This window comes from Epinephelus moara, chromosome 18, assembly GCF_006386435.1.
Source record: "Epinephelus moara isolate mb chromosome 18, YSFRI_EMoa_1.0, whole genome shotgun sequence".
Classification (NCBI taxonomy): Eukaryota; Metazoa; Chordata; class Actinopteri; order Perciformes; family Serranidae; genus Epinephelus; species Epinephelus moara.
In genome coordinates, this window is record NC_065523.1 from 16,347,455 (window position 1) to 16,373,133 (window position 25,679).

General features: G+C 42.9%; 1 protein-coding gene across 1 annotated transcript; it reads left to right on the forward strand.

Annotated features, from left to right (window-relative positions):
- Positions 1 to 415: 415 nt before the first annotated feature.
- LOC126405985 (disintegrin and metalloproteinase domain-containing protein 11-like) lies at positions 416 to 23,685 on the forward strand. Its single transcript, XM_050070068.1, is given in 27 exon segments — positions 416 to 934; positions 937 to 1,071; positions 2,016 to 2,206; positions 7,311 to 7,387; positions 7,795 to 7,861; positions 9,776 to 9,858; positions 9,987 to 10,050; positions 10,172 to 10,232; positions 10,621 to 10,808; positions 12,172 to 12,243; positions 12,438 to 12,604; positions 12,710 to 12,794; positions 14,909 to 14,999; positions 15,538 to 15,589; positions 16,182 to 16,281; positions 16,527 to 16,598; positions 16,693 to 16,785; positions 18,093 to 18,173; positions 18,259 to 18,309; positions 18,393 to 18,456; positions 18,547 to 18,652; positions 18,769 to 18,888; positions 19,014 to 19,182; positions 20,875 to 20,986; positions 21,813 to 21,903; positions 23,133 to 23,150; positions 23,522 to 23,685. Coding segments are annotated over 27 exon segments (2,490 nt in total). The 5' UTR covers positions 416 to 870; the 3' UTR covers positions 23,538 to 23,685.
- Positions 23,686 to 25,679: the final 1,994 nt, after the last annotated feature.

Genomic DNA, 25,679 nt, shown 5'->3' on the forward strand with positions numbered 1-25,679 from the left:
ATTTTTTGGATATTTGGCTTTATTCAATATTTTTGCAGCAGCCAAATGCAGAGACTGATCCACAAGTGTGATAGAATTACAGTCTTTTATTGTAAAAATAAATGTCAAAAATATCCTAAACAGTTTGAGTTGGTTACCATAGAAACAGGAGGAACATTATGGAATACATGACGATAAGGCCTCCGGTGTATTAGTCAACATGTTTTTGCGTTTAGCTGTGATGTCTCTCCACGGTCATGACATACATCCATCCTCTGCAGACCTGTAGGCCTCATCTTTACGCATTCCCAGATATCCCGACATTCATAGCTGTATATTGAGCAAATGACTGACATGTGAATCAATGATCCCGTTTTATGGCTCCTGTTCGGCCGTGCGCCTCAGCATCAGCCGGGTTGTCGTATCCTCTCCCCGGCAACGGGAGGAGGAGGCTGTTCGGGATGAGGGAGGTACCGCGGTCCCACGTGTCCTCCTCACCGCAGACTCAACGCATTGCATTTTTCCTCGTTTTCCCATCTCTTCGTTTCCGCATACCGCAGATTCACACACACACACACACACACACACACACACACACACACACACACACACACACGTACAACCTCATCTATACACCAGTACGCACCCGCGCATTTTTGCGGAGCTATGCATCCGCGGTGCGCACTCTCCCGTTTCTCCTCACTATTTCCTCACTGATCAATGTATAGGCCTGTATTGATCACCTCCGCCCTGGCCTAGGTTATGATTCATTTTTCATTACTCTGATATGCTAATCCAAATTCTCAGTAGCGGTGTTTGCTGGAGCTGAGAGGGCGAGAGAGAGCGCGAGAGAAGGAGAGGGGGGAGAGATGAGAGGACGCGCATCATCAGATGTTTAGCAGCAGATTCACTGTCGCTCCTCGCCATCATTTCTGCTGTGCGCTTTTTGGTCCCTTTCCTCCCCTCCGTCGGCCGGGTTCGTGACATTTTGCGGCTCTCGATGTTGTAATCCGGGGGAATATGTGAAGATCATGCTGGCGGTGTGGTGCTTCATGGTCTTTGCTGCAGTGGGCGACAGGCTTGCGGTCTCAGGTAAGAGAGGCAGAGAGGAGGGAGAGAGAGAGGGGGTTTGGATGAAGAGCGGGAGCACCCTTTTCGTTTCCTTTGCATCCACATTTTTTCCCCTTGCACCAGCACTTTTCTAACCCCGGTGTGTAGGCTGCGATTGTATTGTAGCGGGAGCACGGTGCCAAGCAGCCTGCTGGCCTCAGAGCACTCTCCGATGCGGTAGATTTGCTGCATCAACACATTTCCATCGCAGCCCCATCGCCTATATCCAACGTACCCATAACCATTTACAGCGGTGTTTAACCCAATCAACATCTAAAAGCACCATGATATAACTTGCCAGTCACAAAGGCAACGTGTTTTTACAGTCTGATTGATGATTGCTGGGATTTTTAAGCTACATAGGCCCTGTGTGTGTCAGTATGGGCGTCAGCCTATAAACTATGACTACATTATTGTCATTTTCCATCAAAACTTAATTATGCCCACTGAATTTCTCAGACTGGAGCTGCGACTGATAAAACGGTTATTAACTGGTTAGTGTGATAAATGAGGTCAGCAGACCATTAGTTTACAGAAAAAAAACACTGCTCTGAATACTGACACAGTGGGGCTTATTTAAAGTATTTCACTTTCAAACCAACTCCTACCATTTGATTAGCTCACTACTAAGGGCATAGGTCTTGTGTTAATATTTGGGGGGACACATATGAGACAAATTCTGAGCATTAAACACTTCATTTCCTGCATTCTAGGTCATTTTTAAGCACCAGTTTGTGACTTTTACAGTGCAAGTATCTTCAATTTTGCATGCTATCTAAATATTGAGGGTGACATGTCCCCTGCTTCCCCCTTAGATCTACACCTATGCACTGCATCACTAGCTGGTCCAATTTGTCCCTACCTTGCCAAAACCTCTGCACACTCATGAGCCTACCGTGAGATTGTCTCTGTTGTACTACCTGTAGGTGTGTCCAGGAGCCTGGAGCAGGATGGAGGCATCTGGGACTGGTTTACCCCGGCAGGGCAGTCCGACAGCGGGGACACTGCCACCAAGATTGTCTATCCAAAACGGCTGGTGCAGCAGATCGAGTCAGAGGAGGAAATGGCTCATGACCACTTGGATACCAGGGTGAAGAACAGCACTGGGAACACCTTGGTAAGTTGTAACTAAGGGTAACCCTCCCTTTTGGCCCACTCTGTTCACTGTGATGCTCAGTCCAGTGGTCTTAATGTAAGGGCCAGGGACACAAGCTTGACAAGGTTTCAGGAATCTTCCAGCAAAATTGGAAACAGATTAATCTGTCTGTAGTCTCAGTTTGAGAATGTATAAGAATGGCCTTTTAAATCAGTTTTTTTTTTCTGGACCAAAATCATATGAAACCAGGCCCTGTAGCTGAATGTGCAGCTCATTAAGTTCAGGAAACCTTTAAAAATGTCAAGTCTAGTGCTCAGGATGCATCCTCACTATTGGTGGCATTGTAGCAAGTCTGTGTGGACACATATAGGTGTGACAGTACCAAGACTGACTGCTATTCTGCTGATGGGGAACCAGTGTCTGTAACAGTGCAGCGCTTGGCTCTCTGCTGCTCACGCAGCTCCTGCTACACAGGGATGACAGTGCAGGGTGGTGTCTTGCAGCAGTCTCCACTCCTCGTGATTTTGACCCAGTTAGTCACTGAAAATCCCTCCGAACGTCCACAGTGAAGCAATGTCAGGTGGGACGCAACCGAGACAGACAAATTGTTGAGCAGCCATTTATTCCCGCCTAAACTCAAATCGTAACATCTGGCAACAAGTTCTGAAAGTAAAACCTTCTGACTTGCTTTGTGTGCTGTGCAAGCATTGTAGTAAATGCACAGTTCATCAAAGACCTGTTTAAATGTTAGCGTGCGTTTGTGGTGGCCCCTTATCTCCACATGACAAAGCTTGGCCCATCCTGAAATATTCAGTCATCATGTCCGATCATTCGGCTGCCTCGCTGAGCCCTCGACTTCTTCATTATTCAGTGGTGTGTTGAAGTATGTCCCCATTAATTATGAAGCAGGCCTGTGTGAGAAGTGCTGCATGGTCCAAGAGGCTTGAGCACTCCCCATCCCTCACTCCCCTGTTTCTCTCTCTCTGTTATGTCATGCTGATATGATGTGGTTCATATAACTGTTATGAGAGAACACATTAGGCTCCTTACACACACACACACACACACACACACAGAATCACATGTTTGAAGACGAATGATGAATGCTATTGCCTCTGGAAGAGAGGCTGTCTTAACCGAGCCAGACACTAAATGAATAAAAAAATAGTACCAGCGAACATAATCTATATTCCTAAGATACAAATGATGACACTGCTCAAGTAGACAGGGTTTCAGAAGTTCCTGTTCCAGCAGCTGTTCTTGTCTAGACCTGCTGTGTTTTGTTTTTTGAAATATTAAAGATGCCTGGAATGAGGGAGATGATAAATTTAGAAGCAGCAGGGGATGAGCTGAACTTTTTTTTCTTTTCTGTCACATCATGCTGCGATGAAAATAGGTGAGGCAGCATTTTGCTTAACTAGTTTTTTTTTTATCTGTAGTGTTTATTTTGTTGTTGTCAGTTGACACTGAACATGAAATTGTAAGATGAATGTCTTACGTAAAGATTTTTTTTTTTAGCACAGATTGAATGACAGCTATTTTTAGAATTTCAGGCTGAGGTAAATATGCAGTATTAGGATATCTGTATTATTGTTTGGTGTGATAATATCCTGTCTTTTAAATTGATCTTATTGGTTGAAGGTATGCTATGCAGGAATTGACGTTTATTGGTTGCAAACAATATCGCCAGCTAAAGTGAAAGTGAAAGCTAACTCCAGATCCACTCTTGTTTGTTATATCTGCATTTTTTTTTTTGGCGCTGTGTCCATGATTTTCCAAGTTTCCTCTTAGATACAGTACATGCAGCTTATGGTCTGGCACCTTTTTGTAAAGTCCCAACTTCAACTGTGTGCTGTGCCCAGGAACATCCCGAACACAGCAAAATAAGAATAAAATAAAGAAATACAGGCAGAGGATTATGTCTGTATAAGTCTGTACATTTTTTTAAGGAAAATCCTGCGTAGTATACCTTTAGTTAAGTACTCATTGTGAGACCAATTCCCACATAGATTTAAATAAGTTTGTTTATCATAAAGAAGGCAGCCACAACTTTTGGCAGTACTATGGTTATGTAAAAATGTATATTGATTTTATGGTAAATAATACTCAATTTACAATATTTTTAATATCCATTATGGCTTAAAAAGGTTTGTAGGAAGATGGATTGGTGATGTCATGTGATCAAAAGCTCCAGAGCAGCTATTTAAATGATCTTCAGGAGAAATTGTTTGGTCAAGATAAATTCAAGCTCAGCTTTGAACCAACAGGGACAAGAAGTCCTTAAAGAAATATGATAGTTAAACTTATGCAAAAGTAATCGCTCTGAACACAACGCACTAATGACCCACTAGAGGTGTGTGGTGGTGTATTTATTTTCAGAGACTCTGCCCTTTGCCTGTATTTTCTTACTTTCTTCTCATTTTGCCATGGTCAGGAGGCTCCTGGGCACAGTGGGCAGGTTAGGTCAGGAATTTATAAGAGGTAGTGACCAGGCACACAGTAAAGAGAAAGCTAAGAAAATCGTGGAGCCAGTACCCAAAAACTGCAAATGCAAAACACCAAGCAAACAAAGCTCGTTCCAAAAAATGTGTGAATCTGGGGTTGGCTTTCCATTTCATTTTCGCTGGCGAGTGTTTACAAACAGTAAGTGACAATTCCCACTCAGTATATCTTTAAAGTTCTTAAAAAAAATGTCATTTTGAACATCTACCATTTTATGTCAATTCGCTTTGCTGAGCAAGATCATGTGATAGAATCAAAAACACCAGAGCCGCTATTAAAAGGACCTTGTGTTGAAAATGGTTTGTCAGACACCTCAAGAGCAGTCACACATAGTGACCAGAGGACAAACGCTATCACTGTAAAGCTGTGGAACAACATTATTGTACAGAGACAGCAGCACTGATGGACATCATGCTTCAGCCTCTTCCAAGACAGTAGTAAGAAATCTGTTGTCCGTACTCATTGGAGGGAATAATTCCTGGATAGTGATGCATTTTATTGTAAAAGCCCAGTGATTCACTGCAGCCTGGTTCCTCCAGACTGAGATCAAAGCCACGCTGGCACAGTCAGAGCTGCTGAAGAGACACACTGTTTAGTCTGCACTAAATCTCTCTCTCTCCTGGCCCTGCTGTCTCCTCACCTCCTCAGCTCTGGCAGCTGTCCATTAGGGACATTGGCACAACATGGCTGTATATAGACCAGTGATCCTCAACTGGCGGCCTACTGGCCACCGTACGTCTCGCCAAAACTACCCATCCAGCTCGCAGAATATTAATCAATTCAGAAGATGTGAGGAGGTAAAAAATGTGTTATTAGTATTTAGAATATTTTCATTTTGTATTCCTAATTTGAAGCAACCCCACAACCTCACACAACTGTTCATATGATATCCTACAAAAATGTGCTCACAGTGGTTTGTATGATAGCACCCCAGAAATGGGGTTATGTACGTAACAAAAAGTTTGGGAAGTTAGATGTGGGCAAATAAAGTTACAGAGGTTAGGTTTAGGTTTAGGAAAAGAAACATGGTGACAACGTACCTTAAAATGACTCCACCTGCTGGGGTTGTTTCCTTCTTTGCTCCAGTCAGTGCATTGGTCATACGGATGTAGCCTCTCTAAATACATAGGTTAAACACATTGCTGGCTCATGATTTCATATGATGCCATATTTTTTGTAGGAAAATGTACCAAACTACTGAAATGGAAATAATTTTATTAGGAGTGATTTACCAACCCCAGATATGTTGGTGAAAAACCCATGGGTACAAAATCATCAATCACATGGAATTATACAAAGTACAACTCCAATGAAACGTGTTCCCATTAGGTCCCTTAACTTCATTCCTTCATTCATTTTCTGTAACCAGTTATTCTGCTGGAGCCTATCCCAGCTGACATTTGGCGAGAGGCGGGGTACAACCTGGACAGGTCTTCAGACTATCACAGGGCTGACACATAGAGAAGGACAACCATTCACACTCACATTCTCACCTACGGGCAATTTAGAGTCACCAGTTAACCTGCATGTCTTTGGACTGTGGGAGGAAGCTGGAGTACCCGCAGAAAACCCAAGCTGACGGGGAGAGAACATGCAAACACATTTGTGCAGAGTAATTTAGTCATTATTGGCGTCTTCTTACATTGTCAGCTGCTGCTTTGTGATTGTCCATGTTTCCGGATGGTTCTGGTAATCCATGGTTTTTGGTTATGGAATGATTTAACTGTCCACAGATCCTGACCTCAGCAAGATGGCCACACGGTCACTCCTCCTGAACATGGGCAGCGCTGTTCCACAGACGCCTTTGAACAGCTTAGAACTGCTGTGCAATGATTCATAGCAGGAACAGGACAGCACCTCATATTCCCACCATCACACCAGTCCTTATTGTCCATGAAGCCATTAGTCGTAGCTTTTATTATTACCAAAGAGCAGTGAAGTGTCAAAAAGCGATAAAACAGCGTTCTGAGTGAGTCATTCACTGCCGAACTTAGAGAAACATTGCATGCAATAGTCCACCTTCCACCTTCTGTTTCCCTCTCTCTGTCACTCACTGGTCTCACTGATATTTGCCTGGTCTGAACCAGGAATAAAATGAATAAAATATTTTTATTATGTTATTAAACAAGTATTAATCATATCAAGAAACTATTATAGGCTAATTAGGTCAAAATGGGGTTTTTTTTCAAAGTCTGGCCCTCACAGTGTCTACTTAGAAATAATCTTGCCCTTAGACAAGTGTAATTGATGACCACTGATATAGACCATACCAGCACAGTTTTCTCCTTCTCCTCCTCCCCTCCTTCTTGCCTCCTTCCTCTCCATCCAGCTCCATCACGAAATTCAAGCTTAGCTCTTAAACAGCCATAGCTCTCCGCAGTCAGGCCTGCCCGAATGTTGGCAGCCACTGTCGATCAATGGAGACTTTATCAATCATAATATTTCAACCGGCGAGTTGCTTTTAGAGCGTACACAGTATTGATTCTGTTGAATTATTCATGGGACTTTTTCCACAATCACTCTGTGGCTTTTACAGAGCGGCAACTACAATTGCTTTGTTACACTTTGATTTATCAACTATCAAATCTGTCTCTGTCACTGTGGGGTTGTTTTTTTTTTTCAGCCCGTCCACTTGGCCCAGAGCTGTTTCCAAGTGGAAGCCTTTGGACACACCTTCACTCTGGATCTGGAGCTAAACCAGTTAGTATTACCATCCAAAAATCATCAGATCTGCCTTTTTGTACACACTTCAGTACAGTATCAGTAGGCGCTTTTAATTCACTGCAGCTGTCCTCATTAGCATTTCCCAGCACTTAAGCAAATGCACTTAGCGCCTCTATTATGTTACATGACAAGATGGGGAATACCAATGTGACACACACACACACACACACACACACACACACACACACACACACTGGTGCATGTTTATGAGGTTCCACTGATTTTATTAACACCACATGTTAATATGTCCGCTTATTCTTTGTGAAATACATTCAAGGGGGGAACAAGAGGTGGAAAATAACCCTGATGAAACCAATTTTTATTACAAGGCGATAGAGATAATGCTTTTAGAGATATTCATGGTATCTCTCCTCTCTTTGCAGTCACCTTCTGTCTTCAGAATATGTGGAGCGGCACTTTAACCAGGATGGCAGACCCTCACAGTCAGTGGTAAGGCTGTTTGCGTGGGGTGGGGATGTGTGCTGACAGAATTTTAGTGAGTGAACTTGTCTTTTGGCACACAGAAGGCAGCATATTAATGAGATGACCGGAGTGGCGGTGCAGCATTCAGTTCTTTGGCTGCAGAAACTGAGACTTTGTCACATTTTACACTGGTGCTGGTGCCAGTGAGTCTTAGCATTAATTTAAAGTTTTGTTTGTCAGATGCAGTAGCTCACTATTAGAGCTCGTTATATAACACAATTTCCACATCTTGTATATATTTTATGGTCATCTAACACAGATCTGTTTGATTGAAGTCTGATTTTAGAAATAAAACACGTGCTTCCTGTTTGTTTTTATCTTTTGTTAATGTGATTGCAATGTTTTATTGATGTTGTTGCAGTTTGATCGCCCGTTTTATCTATTTATAGAAAGTGCATTGTGTGCTCTCTGCTTCAAAAGTAGGCTGCCGTGGAACTGTTGAGATTATGCATGTTACTGTGCTCTACATACGTGGGTTTTTCCTGTTAGCGGCGTGCCTGCATGCCTCACTGCTGTGGCCTTTCTCAGACAGTCAAGAAGAAAGGCAGCAGATGCCTGTGGTGTAAAACCACAAGGTCAGAGAATGAATTAAGAGATAACAGGAAAATGGATGAACGCATTGACATCTAATGTGATGTGCGCTTGTCAGGACAGACCAGAGGAATGTCACTGCATTCTGCTAGCCAGCAGGGATGGCTAATGTTGTTTTTTTTTTCTTGTACAAATGTGCCCCCCCCCCCCCCCCAGCAGACACCCACCCACCCAGCCACCGCTCCATGTCCCCCCCAACAATCATTCCAAACTCTCCCTCAGTCCTCCTGACCAATCAAAAGCCTGTTTCCATAGCAATGAGTTAGCTCAGCAGTGTCATTAAGTTCTTGGCAGCGAAGAGAATGAAAGAAGAGCGAGAGGGAGGGAAGAGCAGAGCCGGCGAGAGGAGGAGGAGGAGGAGGAGGAGGAGGAGGGAAAATGAGGAGTAAAATACCAGTTAATACAAAGACAAGATGAGCTTTGGAACAGGGAGGAGTAATTTGGGGGGTGTATGCGTGTTCATAGACAATCGGTTTGTTCCCAGAGTGGCGGGACAGACAGGAGGCTTATAGGGTTGGGGATGGAGACCTGTAGTCAGGCCAGATTGTTGCTCAGCTGGATGGAGGCCTCACGTGACGCCTCCGATGCCGCTGCTGGACATGGCAGGTGCGACGAATCCAGGGCAACACGTCACCAGGCAGATCTCTGTTGCTAGAATGCTTTCGTTTCCACTCAGAGCACCGAGGCGTTGTTTGGCTGAGCTGTTGTGGCAAGGCTGAGACACCCTGGTGAACCCAATTTGATCCAGGTGAACCAGTGTTTCTCACTGTTCTCACCTTTCGTGGTGGTTCATTTTCACCTGCTGTGACCGCGTGAGGCAGCACGCCCGCTTTTGAGGGAGTGTTAGCCGCAGACAAAAGCTCACGCTCTATTGTAGTAGTCAAGGTTGTTATGACAGTAAAGAGCAGAGCTCAGTTCCCTTTTTACTCTCATCCTGTGTTTTTCTGGTGCAGCCTGCCCACTGTGCCGTCATGCCATGTTAAATTCTCAGAGCAAACTGTGTGGGCAACGTGAGTGTTGATTTATTGAAGAGATCCTTGTCAAAGGTCTACCTCCACCTCTGTTGTCAGTGAAGCAGAATAGAGTAGAGCGCAGGACACAAGTAGGTCACAAACTGTACCATAAACGCTATAGTGGGAAAAGAGGGAGAGGGGGGGGTCACACGTGCAGAGGTTGTGGAAGGTTTTCCCTCGGAGTTGACCTATTACGATACCCAATGAAGTATAAAAGAGAGCCTGAAGTGTGTCAGTAGATGTTGTTTCATGAAGCAGTGGTGCGCTGTGTCCACAGGGAGGGGAGCACTGCTACTACCAGGGAAGGTTAAGAGGTTTACCAGAGTCCTGGGCAGCTCTCTCCACCTGCCACGGCCTGTGGTGAGCCTGAACTTTATTTAAATAATCACATTTGTTGTCCTGTGTATATTTTCTGCGCACATAATTTCTTAATATGTTAAATTTCTCCTCTGCATCTCCCTTTCTTTCTCTCCTTGTTGGTTCTTTAGTGGCATGTTCTCTGATGGCCTCTTCTCTTATGGGATTGAGCCCATACAGAATGGGAGCAATCAGGTAAATAGTCAGTGGACAGTAGTTGTAATGATAATTACCAATTTATTTACTTATTATTAGCTTATTTTGTTTATTTGAGATCCTTATGCGCCTAATGACAACTGGGTGTATTTTGTTTTAGAATGATGGTGCTCACTTAATCCGCAGGATGCCTGATATCAGACTTTCCCCCCGCTGCCCAGGTACATAAGTGCATTTAAAACATAAATTACTGACACTCGTATATCACACCAGAATATTATATTAATATTGCCTTCAAGTCTTTCCTCATCTTCTTACCATTATTACATTTTAATATAACCACCTTACCTTCAGTTAGATAAATAAGACCCAACCTCTAATCCATAACTGTTTCAATAATATCAAGATAAATGTTATTTAATATTCCATATATTGCTTATGTTATTAAAAAAGTGTTCAGACATGGGGTTAATAACAGTCACAGCTTTTCTGAGAGGGAACTGTAATGTTTTGACTGAACATGAGATAGCGATGTTTGCACTGCACCGTATAGCACAGGAAAAAGTAATATTGCTTTAAGTGCCCGCAGCTCCGCTTCTCTGTGTCCAGACTGTACAGAGGACAGTGAGTGGGATAGCACAGGAGGTGATGGTGATGATGATGACGACAGACTGGACCAAATGAGGGAGCAGCAGGTGTCTGGGGGGCTGAGGCGATCCAAGAGATATGCCCGCAAGCCCTCGGTCCAGACTGAGACCAAATATATTGAGTTGATGGTGGTCAACGACAACGACATGGTGAGTTGAAAGTACTTATTGCTGTGGTTTATGTGGACATCTGTCCTGTGCTGGTGGTCTTTGTCATCCTGAGAAAGCACAGTGTTCTGGGTGATAGAGGCTGTCCAACAGTGCCTAGATCTACCAGCATGGTTTGTGAGGTTAACCATCTACCAGCATGGCTTGGGGATGTGTGTATCAAAGAATGACTTATTTTTTACTTTCAGCCTGAACCCTGTTTTCCCAGGTATTTGTGTCCAAGTGACTAATGGGAACAACAAGTTTTGAAACTGGTCCAGCATTGAGTGAATACAGGGAAACAGGCTGCATTGTAACCACCTGAGCCATTTGTGCACCATCAGTTTACGCCCACTAAAAGTGCTTGTTTTTACCACTGACAGGCTCAAATTGTTAATCTATGTGTCTGATAACATTATGAAAAGAATTCCCGCAGAGATAGACCTGTTTTTTCAAGAGTAAGATCCTTTTGCATTGACCAAAAATCAGTCCCGAAATCGTCAGGGCAAACCCACCAGTCTCCATTTAAATACACAGGATTTTTAATGTGCATGGAAGCAGCATATCTTCACATCTAATTGGAGGAATTAAGGGTTTATTTTAGCCATGCTAGAGTTGGTAGTTGTTGGAACAATGGAAAGACCAATCAAGACATTTTTTTGTTGTTTCATTTAGTTTCTGTTGACTCTGAATGAGGTGTGATTTAGGAATATAAAATTATGTTTTTTTTAATGGAGCGTGGTGGGTTTGGTTTCTGGTTAAACAAAGGGGATTTTACTCATTAACAAAAAGGCCTATCTCTGTAGGGTTCCTTTCTATAATGTTTCCAGACAGTTGAACAATCTGAGCCTGTCAGTGGCAAAAACACACTTTCTGTGGATGTAAACTGACAGTGCACCCTTTCAATGTTACATTGCAGTCATACATTGCATTGCAAAATTGGGTTACCAGTTGCTATCATGTTTGCTTGTCTCACAAATGTAGACACATGAAAAAACTACATTTAGGCTGCTGGAAATGTTTCTATCGCTGCAAAGCTGACAGATGCTGCACAGGCAGACTGCTAACTTCATCATGCATCCACTGACATCAGAGTATGCAATGGTGAAAGTAAACGAAGCTGCCCTCATAGGTATAACTGTCATAAAGGAGTAAAGACAAAATAAAGCTGGAAATAAAGCAAAAGTTAGAAACTGGATACAAATACTTGCCAGCATTTTGATCTGCCGATGCAGATGGCAATAAAGTCAGTGAAACATTCCTATAAAGTAACGCCTTATGTCAGCATCCATACAAGTATAGAAGTACAAACTTGTGTGTGAGAGACTGAATGTTACACCATCTGTGTATCTCTGTGTCTCCACAGTTTGTACAGCTGCGTCGCTCTAGCAGCCAAACCAAGAACTTTGCCAAAGCAGTGGTCAACATGGCAGATGCGGTAAGAGCTTTGTTTGAAGGATTATAATCCTCCTACTCCTAAACTCTACACACACACACCGCCACCTGTCGAGAAGTGTGGTTTTTTTATTTCCACATTTGAAAATGATTTATCCCAGAAAGCACGCAGAGTGTTCACAGCACAGGTGTCACGCCAACAAAACGGTAAACTGATGGGCGTTTTTTGGTCCCCAGATCTACAAGGAACAGTTGAACACAAGGATCGTGCTGGTTGCCATGGAGACCTGGATCTCTAAAAATATGATGCCAGTAGTGGAAGATCCATTGATAACGCTGCAGAACTTCATGAAATACAGGAAGGACAACATCAAAGATCAGAGTGACGTCGTCCATCTTTTCTCGTAAGAGGACAGAAATCTAATATCTTGAGAATTAAGGCTTATTTGATGTTTGGGTGCAAGTTGAGGTTTTATTTTAAATCATGGTATCTTTCCTGTGAACCTCAGAGGGCGCACATTTCACAGTAGCCGCAGTGGGACGGCCTACACAGGAGGAGTGTGCTCTCTAACACGGGGAGGAGGCATCAACGAGGTGAGGAAAATCTAAAGGGGTTATTTTTTCTGTTGCACCAACGGGGATTAATTTAAACTATAGATAATGATTTAGCTAAATACACACTGTTAAGATTAAACCAGATCATTTTTGTTGCACAGTTTAAATTAAACCATTGATTTAAAAGATAAAGTGTGATGATGATTAAAGTTTTTATATTGAACCTCCTCAACTGTCATTTTAGATCAGAGGTAAAAGTTTGGTGCAACATGGCGAGGAGAGGACTAAAGATTATGAAGTTTGCATGTTAAACGTGTTCAGTTATTTAGATAATATTAAAGGAAGTGTATGTGACATTCAGAGTATTAATAGAGTAGCGCACGACTATTACTATGTCTATGTGAAGATATAGTGAAGTAATGGCATCCTGATGTTGTGGCAGACAGTCTGGCAGCGCTTCGATGTTAGTGCATGGGAGTCCCTGTGTGTGTATCCCACTGGCTAGCTTATCACAGATGACAGTGTCACAGAAGCTCTCACCCTTTGGTCCCCCCTACACATTAACACCATTAGCTCTGTCAGCACTGTTCTTTGCCATTGTTAGCACTGTTTGCGCTGTTAGCACTGTTAGCTGCCTGTCCAGCCAGCTCCATGTTGAGAACCATGGGCAGACAATCCTGGCTCAAACTCTGCTCTGAATGTTTTATACAGCTCATTTAGGTGTCACGTTTTTAATGCAAAAGAATTATTAGATAAACCATGAAATAAAGGAACAGTTTTAGAAATATACTTACAGACCTCCTTGCAGAGATTGTGACACTCTCGTGTTTGTATGGTAAACATGTAGCTGGAGCCAGTGATAGCTCCAAGCTAAGTTATCTGTCTGCTGGATGTGGCTTTATCATGAAAACATGAGAATGGTTTCAATCTTCTCATTAACGCTTAGCAAAAGAGCAACAAAGCGAAGATTTTCACTGAAACAAATGGTACCACAGTGGTGATTGAGCCTATGGCCCACTGATGAAAGTTTTGCAATATTTATATATATTTGCAGTATTATGAAGTGGGTGTTGCGGGGTGACATTTGCCAAAGTGCTGTATTAAGTTACTGCTATGCAAACAAAACATTTCGAATTTTAAGGTCTACCATAGAACAAGTCCTCCAGAGCATATCTTTACATTTTTACATGCTGTAGTGCCATTTTTGGAGTAGTTTAATATGCTTTACATCAATCAACCCTTATATCCCAAATTTTAATAATATGTTTGGACTTATATCCATACTAATGAAATAATATGCTTAAAAGTGCAATGAACCCCCAAAAAATGAAAATCAATTTTTTCTACACATATTTTTCTGAATACACGCAAGAAAATTAGGTCATGCTCACAACATGATGAAGCTAATTCCAATGTGGGAAGTGCTGTGAACACCCGCGATCTGGATTATAATGTTTTTGTCGTGTGCGCTTTTTACTGGATTTCTACAAACCCATTAGTGCAAGGAAACAGTGCTCTGGGACACAATGAATGCGTGATATGTTAATGTAACTCCTCCGGTTTTATATGCAAAAAGAATTATTGCTCTATCTTATTTTGTTGCAATTCTACCAGCATTTAAAAATAGATATGCAAATGGACGCTCCCGTTGGTGTTAAACCAGCGAAACACCAGTTGACTTTAATTATGAGGGGGTTACAGGAAATGCAATGTGTTTTTCAGTGAGCTCAGCACTTACAGTTATCATTCATCAAAAATGTGTTGACCAAACAAGAGAATGATCATTTTTGGCATTTGTTGACACTGGATCAGTTTGGAATATTGCAGGCAGTAATGGCATCAGAAAAAAGCAGCCACAGAGAGCTGCGACTAACCAACCAGCTCTGCTGTCTGCAGACTCATACACGGAGCAGTTTAAAATCAGTTATGGTTGCTCACAGAATTGATGGTTCTAAAAGTCGAATTATTGCCTGAATTCTTAATTAAAAGAACAACAATTTGTTTCGCTGCCCGCAGAGCTCTTTGACTACCAGTTACTACAGGTGTCACTGCCACTTTAAATACATCCTGTTTGGTGCAACCCAAGTTACCATTAGGATTTTATTAATGTTATCCCCATCTCACTGTGTTGATTCTATGTGTGTTCGTTGCAGTATGGGAATGTAGGAGCAATGGCCATCACTTTGTGCCAGAGTCTTGGCCAGAACGTCGGCATGAGGTGGAATAACATCCGCAACTCTGCAGGTAAAAGACAACAGCAAAGCCTGATAATGCGGGGGGTAGAGAGATCTATAAAACAGGGGTTGAATTAAGTAAATGATCAAAGCAAGAGCTCAAGATCAGTGTGGGGAGGATCGAGACAGGAGGGGACCGTATTGAAGGGGGGTGGTAGAGACAGCGTTGGGTGTTGGTGTCCCTGTCCAGCAGTCCTCTTTTGTAATTAGACTTCTCCATTAGGTGATTAGTCACTTGTGTCTAAGAGGGAGGGGCTGCTGGTTAGAGCATTTCTGCCACTGAACAATGGGCTCAGTGATTAATGTTGAAGAGCCATCAGGTCCATTATTCAATGCCAGGACAAGAGCTCAGTGCATACTCTATAGGCTCTCCATACCTCTGTTAATAGGTACCAGTCTATTCTTCTTTGTTGATCATAAATCTTGCTGCAGCATGTGAAGTGTCACGGCTCGGGCCATGAACACCACATTGTTCCTTTTTTTTAATTTCATGTAATTTATTCAGGTTTCCCCATCTCATCTTTGCTCCTCTTCCTCCTTCTTCACAGGAGACTGCAGGTGCCCAGATGCTTGGCTGGGCTGCATCATGGAAGACACGGGGTAAAGATCCATCATAGATCACTGAAGTGAACAACAAAAACAACACAACACACCTGTAAAATGCATCTCTTCTGTGTTTGTTGACACGATTAAGCAGCAGGCCTGTTTTCCTGTCGCTCTCCCTCTAAGCTGCGATTTGTTCTGTTCATTTCACTCAATTAGACAATTAAACACCTGGAACAGAGGGATGCTTTGACTTTGACACAGTCTTCAATGAGCCGAGCCTGTGATAATCACAGCTTGTGTTTGATGTGTTAAGAAAACTTGTTGAAACATCAGACCTCATTGTGCCAACTACCTTGTAAGAATTACAAATTGAATTTAAAGTATTTACCATACACTAAGCGTGATTTCGATTTGGCTGTCCTTGCCAGATGGAACAATACAGATTTCAATTATTTGTTTGAGTAATATCCTACTACAGATGGTAACATTTCTGTCAGATTGCAAAGTGATGGCACAGCCACCCACAGTGGATCTGGCATTCCTAACTGGCGGAAAAGCATTGTGCTGTTTTTTTTTTCACTTATTCTTTTACTTTTTAATGTCCTGCTCTCGATCTTTGTGTGTGTGTTTGTGTGTGTGAACACAGATATTATCTGCCCAGAAAGTTTTCTCGCTGCAGTGTGGATGAGTACATCCAGTTCTTGCTCCAGGGGGGCGGGAGCTGCCTGTTCAACAAGCCAAACAAGGTGAGGGCCATGTGGGGATATAGGGTGTGCTTAGCATCATATTTATAGACTAATTAATTATTCGTGTAGCCTAATTTCCAACAGAAAACACAAACTCAGAGGACCATGATACATTTATGTTACGCATATTAGTATCTCTGTAGTCTCAGCCAACAGTCTCCTATATCACTGATACGTTTCATCTCTCATCCATCTGTCACCTAGTTATATATGTTCTCATATATGTCCATCTCTGTCTCTCTCAGCTGTTGGACCCTCCAGAGTGTGGGAATGGCTTCGTGGAGCCAGGAGAAGAGTGTGACTGTGGATCCCAGGTGGTGAGTACCCATTTGGACATCATGCATTAAAGCCAGTTCTTGAGCTGTTTTCTTGAGCAGAGCTGAAGGTTTGTTTTCATGTCTGTGGCTGCAGGAGTGTGCACGTAGCGGAGGAGCCTGCTGTAAAAAGTGCACACTTACCCATGATGCCATGTGCAGTAATGGACTCTGCTGCAGTAGTTGTAAGGTGAGTGCACGCCATAGAAATAGAATGAGGGTAAGACGGACATTTCCATTCAAACCAGCATAGCAGGATGATCAGAGTGGTGGCCATTTTTATGTGTACCTTTGCCACTACAAAGAACATTGACCACTGTAGCGTGCTGGCTTCCATATAAACTGACTTGCGGCAAAATGTTGCGAACTCACTGAGGTGAGGTTTTGTGGTAACGGCCAAACGCGCATGGTGAGGCGTCCTTTGCACACTATCTCCATTGCCTTGCTGCTAGAGAGGAATTGAGATGTGCAGGATGCAATCACTTTATATTTATTGCTAAGTAAGAGAATCACAATCTTTGCTCATGTTTGGCTATTTATCTATTGCTCCATAATCAGATGCCAGTGAAATTTCATTTGAATTTTGACTTTTGGTTCAGTAACATACTGGCATGCACAGATGTTGATGATTATGAAGATGAATATGGGCCCAGGCTACATTATAAGCATCAATAACAGACAGACAAAAAGAAAACAGCAGCTTAGTGTGTACTGGGGTTTCCCTCACATTCATTTATTTTTGGCAGCCCGCCATGATAACATCATCTGCCGCCACGTATTGATTTTTTTTATTATTTTAGGAGCACTATTGGAATAAATACATTGAGCGGTTACTCACTGCACCACACTCTCTGAGCAGCAGATTGCCAGGTGTAATGAAAGCGAAACTTAACCAGTCATTGCACTGGGTGTAAGAGTTTGGTTGACTTGCCTCTGCAGCAGCTGCTCCTGTCATCCGTCGATCTGATCAGCTCTGATCAGCTCTGATCAGATTGACTGGTAAATTCTTCAACCTGCAACTCAAACTCCGAATGTAGAGAGGGGACACAGAATGATACAAAATGACACACGCACACAAGAAAAAAAGGGAAGCTGAGCTAAAACATTTTTGTGTGTTGTGTTCCTATAAATGATAAGGTTTGTAAACAGTACCAGCAACAGTTCTTTTCTCTGCATGCAATAGGAGAAGTTTTTTTAACCAAATAACACATTGGGCATCCATCTTCTTCGGTTTCGCTCATCAGTAGAGTTCAAGAGATATGGTTTGTTTTGAGCTTCAGCCTCCACAACTTCTATCTTATTGTCAAGGGATTCACACTGTGTGCCCTGGTGTATAATTATACAGTGCTTTTCTTTTATAGAGCATAAAAACTGTTTAAGAAAAGTTAAACTAACGGTAATAAATTCAGAAATGTGTCTACTTATCTCCACAGCCTGTATGATTACTAACATGACGTATCCAGCATTTATATGTTGCCTCTTTATGCTGTGACCTAGTATGAGCGGAGAGGCGTGGTGTGTCGAGAGGCTGTGAACGACTGTGATATCCCAGAGACCTGCACCGGAGACTCCAGCCAGGTAGAGCTGACTTTCATAACACTGAAGAAAAACTGCAAGATCAACCAGAGTGTCTAGAACATTCAGTACTTTTCTCCTTTTGCAGTGTCCTCATAACGTCCACAAGCTGGATGGCTACATGTGTGACACAAGTCAGGTAAGGTCTGGTTAGTGTCATGTTTGCTAGTCTGCATGCTGCACTCTGACATGTGCGTGATTATTGTTGTCTCATTTCTTCAGGGCCGCTGTTACGGAGGACGATGCAGGACTCGTGACGGACAATGTAGGGGACTCTGGGGTTATAGTAAGTATAGAACACATGCACCTTGAAAGGGCACATGTAGTCTCATTCCCCTTGCGACAGTCTAATTTAGGTCTTCGTTTGCCCTCTCAGACTCAGCGGACAGGTTTTGTTATGAGAAGCTGAACGCTGAGGGGACAGAGAAAGGCAACTGTGGTCCAGGCCCTGAAGGTCAAGGCTGGCTGCAGTGCAACAAGCCGTGAGTCACATTATCCTGATCCTCTTTGCTTATATTCTCATAGAAGACAGTGTGTTCACCTTTTTCTGCTTTTTTAATGCACATTGTCCTCTGCCATTATGTTTTTTTCTGTGTAGGGATGTTTTATGTGGCTTTCTGTTTTGTGCCAATGTGACGATGAAGCCAAAGTTTGGAGACCTGCAGGGTGAGGTGACCAGCTTCACCCTCTATCACCAGAACAAGTACTTGGACTGCAGGTAAGCAGTCCATTTGATCTGCTACAACTAATATAGGGTGTGAAAATTTAAATATCATGTCCCTAAATGTCTAGTTCTACCCCCTTATCTCCCGTCTGCCTGACATGTTTGGATGCTTCACACAGAGGCGGCCATGCTCTACTGGAGGACGGCTCAGACCTGGGCTACGTGGAGGACGGCACTCCCTGTGGTCCCAACATGATGTGTTTGGAGCGACGCTGCCTCCCTGTGGCGGCATTCAACCTCAGCAGCTGTTCGGGATCCAACTATGGGCGCATCTGTTCTGACCACGGGGTAAAAAATTCTTGCGCTCACAACTTCTTTGCAAGCATTGATTTGGTGATTTGCAGGTCAAAAGACATGAAGACACTCCTCTTTGTACTGCAGTGTACACAGACTGACAAGAATTAAGTCCCTCTTATCGTACAAGTGAATGTTTTTCAGACATATTAGGTACATTCACTCAGTGGCCACTTTATTAGGTACATCCAACAGCCTTGCCATAACATCTATGTTTGTGAAGCTCCTCAGTGTTTTTGGTGACATTGTTGATAAAGATATGTTTAGTATTGAGATTATAGTTAAAGGTTGTATTGTACTGACTACATTTTATAGAGAGGTGTCTCTAATTGTTGGTCCTCAATCCACATAAAATTTAATACCTTTATGACAGTGTCAACAAAAACGGAACATTATGTGTAGATCCACTGTTTCATTCATAACTATAATCTAACATGTATTTAGGACCTGTTTCACATCTAAATATAGGTGATATGACTATTGTTTTCATGTTAAAGATTTCTTCTGCTTTTAATCTACCAAATTTTAAGGTCAAAATTCAAATACACATTGCAGGTATTGCTTCAACAGTATCTAAATGACTTCATTTTGCTGTGAAATAGGTTTAAACTACATGTTGAAATACTCTAATTGAATGTCTGTTGAAGTCTAAAAAAAAAAGGTTTCACTTGAAATTCAGTCTTAACAGATTCATAGATTTGTTTTAAGCTGCAAATCCCAACCCAGTTGCCAAAATAAATGTTGACATTGTGTGTTTCTGCAGATCAAGGAAACGTTATATTTCTGATATTATGTTGCAGATACACTAAAACTTAATGTTTCAACAGTGCTGTGGTTAATGTGTGGTTATGTTTAAGCACAAAAGCACTTAGTGATGGATAGGAAAAGATTATGTTTTGGCTTAAGATATCTAGTTTTGGTGGAACTATCCCGGCAGGAAATGCAGGGGCGGCTCCGTTAAAAAACAACTGCTTTTTCATGGCATTGTCCCAGGTGAAAATACAGCAATGGGTCGCTGAAAAACACCCATGTGTGGTGCTTAAAAGCCTTTGGAAATGCAGCAACGACTCACATAAAAACAACTGAGGCAGAGCGGGTCATCCACTAATCGGAAGATCATTGGTTCAACCTCTGGCTCCTCCAGCCTGCATCTCGAAGTATCCTTGAGCAAGATACTGAACCCAAATTTGCTGATGGCTGTTCCATCATTGTGTGACTATGTTAAACAAACTGAGTAGCAGGTGGCACCTTGTATGGTAGTCTTAGCCACCAGTGTATGAATGTGTGTGTGGATGGGTGAATGTTACTCATAGTGTAAAAGCACTTTGAGTATTCGGATGACTAGAAAGGCACTAACAAATGTGGGTCGATTTAGTTGTAGGTCGTATCACCTAGGTGTCACGCCATCCAACATCCCCTCTACCTTCTCGATGATGAAGTCAACTCATATTACATCAATTTGGAAATGTTGATATGATATGTATGAAATGTACAAATGCAACATATCTGTGGTGTGCAGAGATGTACAATGCCACCATTTTCTTCCGGCGCCCAGGCTGCAAATCACCAAATCCATGCTTACCGGCTACATATCAGTTTCAACATCTCTCTCTGCTTGTCTCTTTCTATTACCAGCTATTGCACTTGATTTTCAGCTCCCCCTCCCTCTCTCTGTCTCTCTTGTAGACCTGCAGTAATGAGGTGAAGTGTATCTGTGACAGGGACTATACAGGGAAGGACTGCAGTGTCTTTGATCCAATCCCCGAGCCAACAGTCCCGACGGGCCCAGAGAAGAAAGGTCCATAGTGTCTCTCAACCTGCCCATGTCTCTCTCTCTGTCTGCCTCTCATCTCCCTCTCATAGTCTCTACCCATCATCACTGTAGCGTTTCTATGCACTGAAGCCGAGCGCAGTATCTTGTCCTCGAACACACAGAGTAGCTCACCTGATTGTTGTGAGAAACATCAACATTTAGACCGCACGGTGTTTTCCTTCCTGCTGAGTCCTGGTTTCAATGTTGGAAGAGTGTGGGTGTGTGTTGAGACACGTTTATCCATTAGAGCATATGTGCATGTACAGTGTGTCAGTGTAAATGTGTGTGCGTGTGTGTGTGTGTGTGTGTGGTGGTACTGTATGTCTTGCAGGCATCTTCAAGTGTCTTCCTTACTTTCTTGCAGTCTGCCAATGACACAGAGCAATTGAGCAGCTGCTCTCATAGGGCCAAAAAAGCCACCCTGAGCAAGAGGGTGTCCGGCTGAGAGAGCAGGAGAGGGGGAATGAGAACAAAGTAATAAAACTCTCTCTCCTTTGCTTTTTTTTTGGTTTGTTTTTTTTGTTACTGTTGTCTCCCTGACCTCCCTCGCTCACCCGCCCGTTCTCCCACCTCCACCCCACGTGCTGGTATCCTCCTCCTTCCTTTCATCTCTCTTTCTCTGTCTGCAGGTATCTTACCATCTGCCTCTCTCTTTTTCTCTCTCTCTAGTTGATGTTGTTGATGTACAGTGTTGATGCTGTCCTCTGACGTGTGTTTTTTAGTGGTGTTGTTTTGTTTCTGCCCCTCCTCCTCCTCCTCCTCTTCCTCCTCCTCCTCCGCACCCTTCCTCCCTCCTCCTTCCTCTGCGCAGGTCCCAGTGGCACCAATATCATAATAGGGTCCATCGCAGGTGCTATTCTCCTGGCAGCTATAGTCCTAGGGGGAACAGGATGGGGATTTAAGTAAGAGTTCTGGCATGCCTTTGTGTACCTGTCTGCTTCTACCTAAAGGAAACCCCCGCCCCTCCCACTCTCACCCCTCTGGGATAGACCCTAGTTTGCAACTCACTGCCCAACCAGGGGAGGGGGAATTGGGGGTTGAGTCTGAGCTCAACCGTGCAAATGCTTGAACTGCTTTTGGCGTCAAAATCCGTGCGAAGCATCACTCTGGCCGTTTTGTTTTCTTTGATTGAATCATTAACCAACCCTGAGCTCCATCCTGCACCTTTCAGTCCCTTTTATCGTAATGACAGGGCAGGACCGAGACGTTAATCTGCCAGGAACTGCTGCAGCATTTCGCTCAAGTCAAATAGATTTATTAGCCATTTATGAAAAAGTGTTATTATTTAACGTTTTACCGTTGGTGCTCTTTTAGCCTGCATTACCCAGTTTTTCTCCTAGAGGCAGCATCCTAACCCCAAACGCCCTTGCTGATGTGCTTCTTCTACACTGTTCCACCTGTGCATGCTTGCTATTGTTCACTCCTAATACTCTGACCTAAAAGGACTGCTTCTGCTTTAGTCACAGGTAGATTTGTAAGATACCTGTGGCCAGTGAGAAGTTGTTAATCAAAAAGCAGAATTTAAATCATTCATAGCATGTAGTCAGTCCTTTTAGGGCCAGGGGTCAGTGTCTGTGCATGTGTGCATGAGCTGTAAGCAGGAAGTTTTCTCTTCCTAGTCAGACCTCTGGCTCAGAGGGCGGGTGTAGTTTCTGGTGTAGCGCCTTGTCAGACTCTTTGGGGCTGAGAGAGTCGGTGCCATGATGACTGTAGACCTGCTGCATGTTATGTCATCACTGTAATCTTGCAAGAAAGATTTTGGAGAGAACTGGTGGATGAAATAATGGATTGGATGACTGACTGGTTCTTTGTTTGGTCTGTGTTTTTGTTCTTAAATTTAAAGTTAACATCTATATAAAACAGTTTTGTGATTAAATCTCGACTGTAAAGCGGATTCAGCTTTTATGTCCAAAAAAGGCTAGGCTTTTAATTGATGTTTTAAGGTATGTAAGGTTTCAACAATTCTAACTGTTAACTAACATTGCTTATTTGTTTTTAAATTTAACGTAATTCTAATGCAAAATGATCAGCTTCATAACATGCTTCTCAAAGCTGTTTGTTATTTTTCCTACTGTCACTGATGTGTCTTGACATGTTGTCTTTTCTCTTGATGTGTGCTAATGGGATGCAGGAACATTCGGAGAGGAAGGTATAACCTTGCAGGACCATGGCAGTGTGATATTCTGTCGCTGGAGCGGCACGACAAAACATCCATGTCCTCCCATCATCCCTAATTCCCTCAGCATGGCTTCTTACTCCTTCATTCACCATCTGAAGTTCATCCTTTTGGCTCATCCCCACAGAGTGCCATACATCTCACTGCTCCTTTTTCTGGAATGCTTCATCCCTATTCAAATCTTGCAAAGAAAAAAAAAAGCCCTCCTCATCCCTGTCCCCAATCCCAAAATATTCCCTTATCATTGTAAAGCAGATTGCCTTCTTCCATTTCTCAAGCATCCTCATCCACTGTTGTCTATGCAGCATTTTTCTTTACAGTCTCTGTTTTCACTTTTCTTTCAGATCTGGCGGAGGATAAGATGCCTGTCTGTCTCTCTGTCTTTGTGTCCTGTCTACTCCTGTCTTCCTCCTCGCACTGTGTCGTTTCCACATCAGAGAAGAGGGGAACAAAAAAAAAAAAAAAAGTCTTCCACTCCTGTCCCAAAACCTCTCCGAACCTCTTCCGATCATCGTTTCCTCCACACTCCCCCGTCGGCTCCTTTCGTCTGTCCTCCTGCCTGGCTCCATCCTCCTCTGGGCCCGTGGAGCTCCTCTCACCATACCAGCCAAATCATACTTGTGTGGCTGCTTCCAGCAAGCCGCTGAGGACTGTGTTTGAGCCACGCCATAGAGCGAGCAGGTGGCTTTCCCTGTGGGAGACACCAGGGTCTTCCTCCAGTCCGGTGGCTCTAAGAATGTGATTCAGTGTCTGTGTACCTCCTTTACTCACATCTTGAACAGTCTGATGAAGAACATATCAACGGTGGACCAATTTAATAAGAGACATGTATTTCCAACCTGCCTGCCTGCCTGCATATGAACTAAACTGGCTGCCAACTGAGTCCACACTTAAATGTTGGACTAGCACACAGACCGGCCATCTGACAGACTGAAATGACATAACAGGAGCTGGATAGTTTCCTTTTTTCTTAAAGGAGAAGTTCCTCCGAGGCCAGGCCGTGACTAGGTGCATCTCTAAGTGGACAACTATCTGTTTTAATCTACAAAGCCTGGCAACATGGATACAACTGCATTGGACTGTTCGCATGTTTTCCAAAGAGAGTGTGAGGACGGACTGATGATCATAGAAAGTGATGGCTCAGAAACTAGCCAGCCATGAGCCAGAGCCCAGACTGATTAACTGAGTTTATGTTCATTGTTATTTGTTAACTTGAGGCATCCTACCTGCCCCCACCCACAAGTTTCAGGTACAAAAAGGGAAGCTGGGTGTTATGGTTTTGGGATCATTTTAAACCACTGAACTTTGAAGCAGCAGAGACCGTAACTTAGTGTTTTCAATCACAGACTGATCAACATATACATTCCACAATATCTGTCTGTGTGCGTGCTCACCACTTTCAGGCCCAAAGTTTGTACGCTTAGGAGGTTTAATCTGTACGCGTGTTCACGGGTGAATGTACGTGTGCAAGAGATTTTTAAAGAAAGGAAGAATGTATGCGTGTTTACATTAGTGTTAGGGGCAGTTTGTGTCCATGTACACTTTAACACTCCTCCTATCACAGGTAGATAGGCAGGTTTTTACCTCTAGAATATCATCTCTTTCTACAAACTGTTGTGCGCTGCAGCCATGGCACCATAAAGGCAGCACATTAATAAAACAGTTTTTATGTCATGTACCTACAGAAAACGAGCACTAGCCAACTGTATGCACACCTCTTTGTAAATATGTGCAAGATATACTGAATGTTAAATGCACTGTATGAAGATTTATTTAAAAGCTATGTTAAAATAATGAGTTGTATCTGTTCCAAACATATAGCTGTCAGGACCTGCATCTGCAAATTTCTCCCGTAGTCAACGCTGTCCATGCATCTTTAAATGTGGCGTAACAGCGAAGCTAAGCTGTCTGGCGTCTCTCTTATCATTCCAGCTATCACTTAAATGTCATGAATCTTTTGTACATTTGTTGATAGCCCTGAGCCCTGGGTGGACGCCTCACCCCGGAGGCTTTGTAACGATCCCCACGGTAAATGAGATTAAAGAGATCTAGTCTGGGATCCAGGAGGCAGCTTGTCTGAAACTGTATGCGTGTATGAGGTCAGTTTGGTTCCTTTGAGCTTTGCACTATGGCAGATGCACTATTGTTATTATTACAATATGTACAGAGTTGGTATCAAATACAGTCTGTTTGATTTTGAAGTTTAGGGGGGAAAAAAGAGAAAATAAGATGCATCCTATCCCATATTTTTAGACACTATCTTTTTGAATTGAGACGACGAGAGAAATGAACTAAAGCTTGTAGTTGAATTGAAATGAAAGGAAAATAAAATACTAAAACATGAAACCACACCTCCTACGCTTGCATGGAGCTGACGTCCTGTTATGGTATCTTATATTTTATGGTTTTAATAGATGGTTAGACTTCTGAGACGTCTAACTTCTCTGCTTCTGAAAGACATTTTTTAAATATCATAATCATCTTTGTTAAATTACAGTGGGT